The following is an 11,064-nucleotide window of genomic DNA, read 5'->3' on the forward strand; positions in this document are numbered from 1 at the left end:
AGAATGGCCAAGGAACTACACTCCTGGATCAGTCACCCAGCCTCCACTCCACAAAACACAGTGGGGGAAATGCAGGTGCAATATTACCGGTCTGTGCCACCATATGGTAAAGCACCAAGTCACACCAGGCTTTTGTTACAACAATGTAAATAGTAGCAATTCTCAATACCTCAGTGACTTTATCCAGTGGTTCAGCCATACCGACCCAGAAACCACCAGGTTCAATCCTCAGGCTGTGGGCAGTTGGTTCCCTGCTGGGGCAGGAATGGCACTACACTTGACCATCAGCACCCCCAGTTAGGAAAGGGAAAAAACAACCTGGAGTTCCAGATCCCGATTGCTCTCTAGTGACCCCTACTGGGAGTATGAGTATCTGGACATTTGATTCGAGAAGTATGAAGCTCAGCTGTGTGCTGCCCCCAGGGTTAAATAGCTTGAGAGAGGGGGAGGGGAAATTGATGAGAAAAAAAAATGTAAAGCCATGATCTTAAATTAAAAAAAAAGATATTTTAAGAACTGAAATCTAAACATCACAAGCTCCCTCAATGATTCAGTTGGTTACTGCAGACCAGGGAGGTCCCAGTCATCCTCCTCCCCGATTTGTTGAGTTGTCAGATTTCATTATGGGTGATAGAATTCTCTCCCCTCCCCTGGGCTCTTCGCATGCTGGGTTGGGGAGTAAACGGAGAAATAATGTCACCAACGTTGCCTCTAAGGTACGGGACCACACAGTAATGGGAAAGGTCCCACCCAGGCCACTCACCGGCTTCTGCATTATAAATACCGCACATGCATGAAAATTTAGAGCGACCATGCACTTAAAATAAAGAGGCTGCACAGAACAAGCACAGCTTCAGGGAACTGATTTGCCACTGTCCAATGTGTGGTTATTGGGTAAAGACAGGAACAGGCTGAGCTGCGATGGCATTGGGACTCAAATGGCCCATCGGCTCACACTTGAAGAATGCTTATTTGGGTGAATTACTGCAAGGTGCCGAGCATCCGTGAAACTATAGAGCAGCTCAAAAGGAGGCAAAGCTACAAGATAACATTAAGCAAGGAAAAAAAAATACAATTAAATCAAAACTCCTAAACCTGGGCTGCTGCCACACACCTTCCCACCAGCCAGATACAGTGGGCGTCAATAGATGGTGGAGAGTAGGCATGCCACTGCTTCACAAACAAAGACTAAGTGAAACGTGGAAGACCCTCATTTATATTCTAATTAGCAATAGTATCTGGATTGATCTCCTTTTAAACTGAGATTTTTTTTAAAACTCTGGAGCAGAGATCACAGCGCATAAAAGACAAGCGAAATACTAAGTAATAGAAATCATGGTCAATGTGATCTCCTGAACTAGACCTCACCTAAAGGGGCGGGGGTTGGAGAGGAATTTTCTGGACTGTGTTCCCTAAATTGGCTTTGGGTATGCTGCCTCAGGAGATCATATGGCTGCTCGAGGGTGTGTTTTTTTTTCATTTGTTCATGGGATGTGGGCGTCGCGAGCAAGGCCAGCAATTATCGCCCATCCCCAATTGCCCTTGGGAAGGTGGTGGTGAGCCGCCTTCTTGAACCACTGCAGTCCGCGTGAAGGTGCTCCCACGGCACTGTTGGGGAGGGAGTTCCAGGATTTTGACCCAGCGACTATGAAGGAACAGCTGTTATCTTTCCAAGTCAGCATGGTGCGTAACTTGGAGGGGAACCTGGAGGTGAAGGTATTCCCATGCGCCTGCTGCCCTTGGCCTTCTAGGTGGTTGCAGGTTTGGGAGGTGCTGTCGAAGAATGGCAAGCTTAAGGTATCACAACTGTGTGGGGCAGGGTTGATAAACAGCTTATCTTTTCCTGTCCATTTTTGTACGTTCTTTCCAGCAGTTCATAAGAAATGCAAGGATAATGGGGGAAGGGAGAATGAGTGCAAATCTAACTACTTCACAGATTAAAGGATTTACATTTATATAATGCCTACAATGTCCTGAGGAGCCACAGGCAATTAATTACTGCAGTGTAGTCACTGGTTATGTAAAATGTAAGCAAATGCAACAGCTAATTTGCTCACAGCTACATGCCGATAAGCAGCAAAATGAGATAAATGACCGAGCAATACGTTTTGGGAGTGTTGATTGAACGATAAACGGAGCCAACTGTATGCTGCTCTTCTTCACATAGTGCTGTGGGATCTTGCATCGATCCAAACAGATCAATGAGGCCTCAGTTTAAAGTATTCCAGAAGACTACGATCTCAGCACTCCCTCAATACTGCATCGAATTGTCAGCCGACGATCGTGTGCTCAAGTCCTGGAGCAGGTCTCAAACCTACAACTTTATGGTCCAAAGGCAAAAGTGCTGTGAACCAAGCCCAACTGACAGCAAACCAAACGGGAAATTTTAAGGGCAGTGCAAAGGATCAACTCGGACCATTTTTTCACATCCCTCCCTAGAGATGCAATATTCATGCTCAGTAAATACTGCAGGATTGCCAGGATAATTGCAGCTCATTAGTACCAATCTACAGTCAATGCAGAAACAATCGGAAGCTGAACATTTTAAGTACTTTCTTCCAGTCTAGCTTTTCCCATAATCAAACATTTCTTACTTTCACCCTCTGTCAATTTTTTTTTAATAATTCTAATTCAGCTGTTCTCGTGCACCTAAAAGTACTGAAGTACTAATAAAAAAAGGAACCAAAAGGACTCGACACAGCTATTCCTGAAGCCTAGGAGCAGGCAACCTCCTCACACTCAGCCAGGAAATGCATGGAACCCAAAATTGAGGGGGCTTAAATTCACAATGCACTGGAAAGCCATTTACTTCTTCCTTCCCCCGATACAGGTAGAGGATGTTGAAGGAAAAGAAAAAGGCAGCCAGGCTAAGTGGTTTAAGCGAGAAATTAGAACATAGGAACGAGTAGACCATTCAGCCCATCGAGCTGGTTCCTTCATTCAGTTAGATTATTGCTCATCTGCATCTCAACTTCATCAACCTGCCTGTTCCAGAAGATCAAGCCTGAGAGAACGTATTCAGCTGTCCAATAGGACAAGTGATCAGTGTTTCCCCCATCGGGAGGTCCTGCACAGACGTTCACAAGCTGTTGCCGCTGGAAGATACCACAGTCTTGCAGCAAATTTAAAGGGACTGTGCACAAAAAAAAATTAGAGGGAACATTGCAAGTAATTTGTCAGTGCAGTATTGCACAACAAATTCTACACTTATTGCATGTAGTTCTATTTGCTGTGCCAACATGGCAATGTTTCATAAAAAGGCTGGTATCCGAGCAAATCTGAACAGTGACTGATTACTTGCTACAATAAATCACCCCTTACTAATCATGCAAGTAGAGAAAGGCGGCCAAAAATTACACAAAAAATATGTAATGGGGTGCATATTCCTCAATGGAGTAATGATTTTGGAGGGGGGGTGAAAAGAGAGGAAAGAAAAAAATTGGCGAGAGCATAAAGTATGGAAAACAAATGCAATGAAAATGAAATATCGTTACAGAATAGTAGAGACTTTGGAAGAGCTTAATCAGGCAGTGACCCACTGAGGGATTCAGATGTCACACTGCCAAAAATAGCCAAGTACTTTGCAAGTATCTTCTGGATCTGAAAAAAAAACCCAGATCACTCCATTACCTTATTTAAGATGTACATCTTTTTGCCACTTATAGTCAGCAGTTGTGCTCACCAGTTTGCTTCACACAGTGGTGGAATTTCATTCATCAATTCACTCGTGCAAATACCTGCACCATTATTGCAGATTTATCTAGAAATAATCTGCCATGGATTACAAAAATTATAATTCTGGTACACCATACAACTTATTTATATTATATATTCAAGCAATAATTTTGCCATATTTTTCTCCATGAACAATGAAACATATCTCCCAAATTTAAGATTTTGTTTTAAGGTTACACACCGCTTGCAGTCAGATTTCCAATTTATTAAGAACTAGTTTTCAACCAGATCCTTTGGGAAGCAAATGCTGATCCTACAACATAAATAACACTTGTACTCCCAAAAGAACCCACAAGTCTCAAACTTTCTTTTGAGACCAACATTTGCACCAACACTGCATCATTGTCGGATCAAATACCAAAAAATAAACAGGCTCACCAAAAGGTTTAGTGGGTAAATATGTGGGATAATGTGGCACGGAGGCATAAATACTAGGAATATTTCAGGTTCTCTGGCCTGTGCGGAGCAGCTGACTGGCTGGGTTTTGGGAAAGAAAGGACAGCCCTCCTGCTTGCTATCAAGTAACTTCTGCTGGAAAGTGTACGTGTATGGATGTCAGACAAGGACAAGATCAGGCTCTGCTGTCAATTCCCCCGCCCTGCCCTTACATAGGCAAATAACCCAGAGAGGCTCACTATCTCAGGTCACACTTGAAGCAAGCCACTTGGATGAAGTGCTGGAGGCGGATTATCAGTGGAATCATACCGCAGTTTGAGCCCAACCAGTCCATGTCAGCATTTATGCTCCACTCAAGCCTCCTCCAGTCTTTCCTCATCTAAATCTATCAGCATAACCCTTTATTCCCTTCTCCCTCATATGCTTGTCTAGCCTCCCCTTAAATGCATCTATACTATTCGCTTCAACTACTCGGTGGTAGCTAGCTCCGCATTCTCACCACTCTTTGGGTAAAGAAGTTTCTTCTGATTTCTTTGTGACCATTGTGTATTGATGACCTCAAGTTATGCTCTTCCCCACAAGTGGAAACATTCTCTCTGTATCCACTCTACTAAAAGATTTCATAATTTTAAAAAGACCTTAGGTAACCCCTCAGCCTTCTTTTTCCAAAAGAAAAGAGACCCAGCCTGTTCATCCTTTCCTGATATGTATATCCCCGCATTTCTGGTATCATCCTTGTAAATCTTCTCTGCAACCTCTAAGTGCCTCTATCCTTTTTATAATACGGCAACCAGAACTATTCGTAGTACTCCAAGTGTGGTCCAACCAAGGTTCGATACAGGTTTAGCATAACTTCCCTACTTTTCAATTCTATACCTCTAGAAATAAACCAGAGTGCTTGGTTTGCTTTTTTTTTTTTAAAATGGCGTTGCTAACCCGTGTCTCAACTTTTAGCGATGTGTATTTATAAGCAGAGATCCTTTTGTTCCTCTACCCTCCAAGTAACAAATGACCTCCCTATGCGGTCATCTACATTGGGGAGATCATCATCATAGACCTCGCTGTGTGGTCTCCTCGACATTGGGGAGACCAAGCGTAGAATGGGTGACCAATTTGCAGAGCACCTCCGTTCAGTTCGCAAGAGTGACCCTGAGCTTCCAGTCACCGGTCACTTTAATTCTCCACTCCATTCCATTCCCACACTGATCTCTCCGTCCTCAGTTTCCTACACTGTTCCAACGAAGCTCAACGTTAGCTCAAGGAACAGCACCTCATCTTTCGTTTAAGCACTTTACAACCTTCTGGATCCAATAGAGTAAAAATATTTCAGAGTTTAACCGCTGCCAATCTTTGGCTCCATTTTTCACGATATGCCAATCAGCTTAATCAACCATGGAGATCTTTATAGAGCAATTACTTGTGAAAGATAGGGTTAAGCTGCATTTGAAACACACACTAAAAAGAAAGACGACTTGCATTTCACAACCTCAGGACATCCCAAAGCACTTCACCGCCAATGAAGTATTATTGAAGTGTAGACAGTGTCGTAATGTGGGAAAGGCAACAGCCAATTGCGTACACCAAGCTCCCATAAACAGCAATGTGATAATGACCAGACAATGTCTTTTTTTGTGGTGTTGATTGAGCAATAAATATTGGCCAGGACACCGCGGATAACTCCCCTGCTCTTCTCCAAAATTGTGCCACGGGATCCTTTACATTCATCCGAAAGAACAGATGGGGCCTCGGTTTAACGTCTCATCTGAAACACGGCACCTCTGACAGTGCTGCACTCCCTCAGCACTGCACTGGAGTGTCAGCATGGATTTTTGTGCTTAAGTGTCTGGAGTGGGACTTGAACCCTCAACCTTCTGACTTACAAGGCAAGGGTGCTACCCACCGAAAAGGATTTGCTTTTCTACTATAGGATCCTTCTCTTAATAGTAAAAAAGACCACATACCTTAAAGTGTGAGACAAAGCCAATATACCCAGTATGAAAAAATACAAGGATAAGAGCAAGTTGATGTACGCTTGAGAAAATATCTGAAACAGAAAATGCAGCAATTAGTTTAGTAAATAGTATAGTGCTGTTGCTACAGAAGATGATGATGAAAATCAAGGTTCTGCACATCGATTGGTGACACTAAGGGCGCAAGTTTCCACACGCGCCTAGAACGACGCAGTCCCGACCTGGACGCCCGTTTTTCGCGCCACAAAGTGCACCTAAAAAAATCCTTGGTATTCTCCACCTCCCTGCAGGTCCTCTGGCCCTCGGCGCAGCGCAACACGAGCTGTCGGGGGGCGGAGCCAGGTCCCTGTGCTGAAAACAGTGCCGGGACCTCTGCACATGTGCGCTACAGTGGGCACGCAAGTGCAGTAGCTCCAGGCGCCGAACTGTGTGGGAGGGGCCCGAAGCACGCAGCCCCTAGCCCTGGCCGAATGGCCTCACTGGGGCTGCATGAATAAGGCTCCTCCCACGGCCAGCTCCTGCTTCCTCCCGCCAACGGCCCCCCTGCCTCCGGACCAGACCCGACACCCGCTCCCCGCCCCCCCCGACAGGACCCGACCCGCGCTCCCGACCCCCCCACCCCGGACTGGATCCGACCTCTCGTCTCCGTCTCCCTCTCCCTCTCCCTCTCCCTCTCCCTCTCCCTCTCCCCCAACCAACGCCACCTACCTGTAAATCTGGTGCTGGGAACGGGCCCTGCCCGAAGTCTTGAGCCGGCCCGTTCAGCCTTCGGTCCGAAAGGCCTGCCTGAAGCACTTTCACACAGGTAGGAAGATGGTTTATTTAATCTTTTCTTGGCTTATAAATGTTTATTCAGGTTGGATTTATTTGTATAATATTTGTAGAAGTATAAATAAGGATTGATTATAGAATTTAATGACTTCCCTTCCCCCCAACCTCGTTATGGATGCCTAATTTGTAACCTGCGCCTGATTTTTTAATGTGTAGAACAGGTTTTTTCAGTTCTACAAAAATCTTCACTTGCTCCATTCTACTTTAGTTTGGAGTACGTTTTCACTGTGGAAACTTTCAAATCAGGTGTCAGTGGCCAGACACGCCCCCTTTTGAAGAAAAAATTCTGTTCCAAAGTAGAACTGTTCTACCTGGCTAGAACTGCAGAAAAAAAAAAGTGGAGAATTGTGATTTCTAAGATAGTCCGTTCTCCACCAGTTGCTCCTATAAATCAGGCGCAAATCATGTGGAAACTTGGGCCCTAAGATTCAGCAATTTTAGAGGGGGGCAAGGGGAGAGAATAGAGACTGAAAATTGAGGGTCAATGTGATAAGTAAACTAGGATCAACTTACTTTGAAAAAAAGATAAAGGCCAAACAGTGTGCAGCTGGCAATGATGGGGAACCTGGCTGCATCTCGACTTGTAATGGTCTCTGGCATATCGCACGAATTCTGCAATGCAAAACAAAAAGCAGTTATCAAAGTAGACTGTACCATTACTCTACAGTCAGCCTGATTACATAATAGATGTTCAGATTAATCAGATCATTTCTTTTTAGGTATTGTAACTAAAGGCAAATGAAGCTGAAACCAAGTACTTCGAGGAGAGATTTTTTAATTTTAGTTTTGTAGGATTGCAATAACAGCATCCATCTACGGAATACATTTAACTCCCAGCCAAGCAGATGATTTCAAACTCACTGTTTAAAACTTTGGAAAGGGGAAGAGAAAAATGTCAGACTGCATTCTATCCAACCCTAGATAAGTGGGATTCCAAGATTTTAAACATTTGTTTATGCAAGTGCTGTAACAAAACACACCAGAATAGAAGGCAGACAGCATAGGTCCAATTAACGAATACAAACAGAAAATGCTGGTAATACTCAGGTCAGGCAGCATCTGTGGTGAGAAACAGTTAATATTTCAGGCCAAAGGTCATCAACCTGAAACATTAACTCTGTCACTCTCCACAGATGTTGCCTGACTTGCTGAGTATTTCTAGCATTTTCTGTTTTTATTTCAGATTTCTGGCATCTACAGTATCTCGCTTTTGTATCCAGTAAACTAGAGCCATATAATAGGCAAATCCCAAGATAACAGCTAGGGAATTTGTTTTCTGCCCTGCTATTCCTACAAATGCGACAAAGAAAAATTTGGATTTAAAAAAAAATAATATAGTTTACCAGTAAAGATAAATGAGTCTGACAAATCTTCCAGTTACTTTCCCCTATAAATGCATTGTCCCATGTAGCATCACTGCAGATGGAACAGACAAGTCAGTTTTGCCTAAAATAATGATACTTAAAACTAAACGCTATGTCTTGCCATGGGCAGTGTGGTAACTCCTTGAAATTGCTCAGTTTAAATGTGGTATTTCATTGTGCAAACAAGCTACATGGGGCACATTAATATCCCTAAACTGCAAAAAGAAAACACACAGGGGTAAGGAACTTGTCAAGAAGAGTTCAAAACTGAGGTACCCGTTAAGCTGTCCAGCAGAGCAACAGTCTTGAGGTCCCGCGCAGGCCGCCACCGGCTGCTACAGGGAACAAACTGTGAATGAAAATTTGAACGGACCGCGCACCAAACAAAATTAGGGAGGTTATTAGTACCAGGCATTCCTGATAAACGAGCGATCGCACCTACATGGCAAAGGCATACGGCACTGCATGATCACAAAGCAATCAACTTTCAGGAAGACCATAAATAAAAAATAATGGCATTCACTTACCTGGGCACCAGTTTTTATTTGGCCTTTCAGCACTCTTTTCTTCCACTATGCACAACTTCTAGCTCTGGCACTACCCGAGCTAATCTCGCAGGGCGGGGCTTCCAGCATGCGCTGGAACCGCACACGCTTGCTTTAAAAAAGATTTTCCTCATGTTGCCTGATTAAGGCAATTGGCAAAACAAAGCTCTGTCCTCTCGTTATCAACACTTGGAAACAGTTTGGATTTTAAACTCTTCCATCAAATCTCCAGTTAGCCTTCTCTGTTCAGACAGCTTATCTAGTCCATGCTCATAACTGGAATCCCTCACCCCTGGAACCATTCTAGTAAATCTCTTCTGTACCTTCTCCAAAGCCTTCACATCCTTCCTAAAATGTGGTGCCCAGAATTGGACACAATACTCCAAGCTGGGGTCAAACTAGTGTTTTATATAGGTTTATCTTAACTTTCTGGTTTTTGTACTCTATGCCTCAAGTCCAGGTTCCCATAGGCTTTATTAATTGCTTTGTTAACCTGTCCTGTCACCTTCCAAGAGAGAAAAATTAGTCTTGGCCAGTAGGAAACTTTTATCATCTGTTACTTACTTCAGCATTAATTTACAAATGTTTGAGAAATGTGTATAAATAAAAACCATAAATGTGTATGTATATATTTAACAACATGATGCCTACTTACCAAGCACACCCAGTGGCTACCAAGGAGCCAAGCTGACAAAAGGCAGGTTATGATATTTTGGACAAAATTGATTAAAAGGTGTACCCTGTATATCTAATAACATTTCATAACCTGTCTTTTCATCAGCTGTGGTTCAGTTCCTCCCTCACCTCAGATTCAAAAGGTTGTGGGTTTAAGTACCACTCCAGAGACTTGAGCACAAAGATCTAGGCTGACACTCCAATGCAGTACCAAGGAAAGTGCACTGTCAGAGGTGTAAAAGATCCCAAGGTACTATTTTGAAGAGCAGGGGAGTTATCCCTGGTGTCCTGGCGATCACTAACAGATTATTGCTATTTGTGAGAGCTGGCTGTGTACAAATTGGCTGTCACATTTCCCACATTGCAACAGTGACTACACTCCAAAAAAGGACTTCATTGGCTGTAAAGCACTTTGAAAAGCACTATATAAACACAAGTCTTTCTTTTATCCTCTTTGTATCACTAAAACAGAGTTACCCCTTCAGGCAAACGGTCATCGACCTGAAACGTTAGCTCAGTTTCTCTCTCCACAGAAGCGGTCTGACCTGCTGAGTATTTCCAGCATTTTCGGTTTTTGCTCATGCCGGGAATGGTTGGGTTACTCACAAAGTACAATCAAAGGCGTGTGAACCATGCTGAGCCGCACTCAGGCGCGTTTGCAGGTCCCCAACAACATGGATTTAAGATGTTACGTGCGTCTGCGCCGGTAGTCCACAGCAAAAAAATAAGCTTAAATATTTGGAATTCGACCGTTGCAAGAGGGCGCTCTATAAATGCAAGTCTTAAGCCAGCTAGGCGCCGCTGGCCCAGTTACCTTAGACTTGGCACAGTTGACAGAGCGCAGGGCCCCGAAGAAGATGGGCAGCAGGGCCATGAGCACCAGGCTCCCGTAGGCCACCGCCGTCCCCTCGGGAGTCGCCACGAACTTGGCGGTGGCGTTAGCCGCCTCGGTGGCGTTGAGGGTGGCGTTCGCGGCACTATCGGTCATCAGCGGGCTCTCTGCCTCCGCCATGTTCGTTCGTTCTCTCTTTCTTTCTTTCTCTCTCTGTGGCTCACTCACTGAGCAGAACCCGAAAGGCCACGTTTCCTTAACAGCCGGCAACGGACGTGACGACCACCCGGCTACGTCACGCCGCAGAGCGGACCGGAGGTTGCGTCACCATCCTAGCAACAAGGTCCAAACGTGCCTCGCAACCGCCCAGGCCTCATCCCTCATCCCTCATCCCTCATCCCTCATCCCACCTCCCCCCTCCTCCAAACAAAAAGGTACTATTTTTCTACCTATGGCTTACTTCACTTAACTATATACATATTTTAAACACCTTTTTCTTGCAGTGATTGGGCTTTCACTCAGAGAGTTGTGAACCTGTGGAATTCTCTACCACAGAAAGTTGTTGAGGCCAGTTCGTTAGATATATTCAAGAGGGAGTTAGATGTGGCTCTTACGGCTAAAGGGATCAAGGGGTATGGAGAGAAAGCAGGAATGAGGTACTGAAGTGCATAATCAGCCATGATAATATTGAATAGTGGTGCAGGCTCAAAGAGACG

General features: G+C 44.4%; 1 protein-coding gene across 3 annotated transcripts in view; it reads right to left on the bottom strand.

The window, feature by feature from the left end:
- Positions 1–10,623, bottom strand: part of hm13 (histocompatibility (minor) 13) — a 66,719-nt gene extending 56,096 nt beyond the window's left edge. For all 3 annotated transcript variants that reach the window (XR_011596116.1, XM_070896286.1, XM_070896287.1), the window contains exons 1-3: positions 10,331–10,623; positions 7,446–7,544; positions 6,093–6,175 (exon numbers count right to left, since the gene is read on the bottom strand). Coding sequence is in view for 2 of the 3 variants with exons in the window: in XM_070896286.1 (XP_070752387.1) it covers positions 6,093–6,175; positions 7,446–7,544; positions 10,331–10,528 (380 nt within the window). In the remaining variant the exon portion in view is untranslated. The remainder of the gene's footprint in view (positions 1–6,092; positions 6,176–7,445; positions 7,545–10,330) is intronic.
- Positions 10,624–11,064: the final 441 nt, after the last annotated feature.

Source organism: Pristiophorus japonicus, chromosome 12, assembly GCF_044704955.1.
Source record: "Pristiophorus japonicus isolate sPriJap1 chromosome 12, sPriJap1.hap1, whole genome shotgun sequence".
Taxonomy (NCBI): Eukaryota; Metazoa; Chordata; class Chondrichthyes; family Pristiophoridae; genus Pristiophorus; species Pristiophorus japonicus.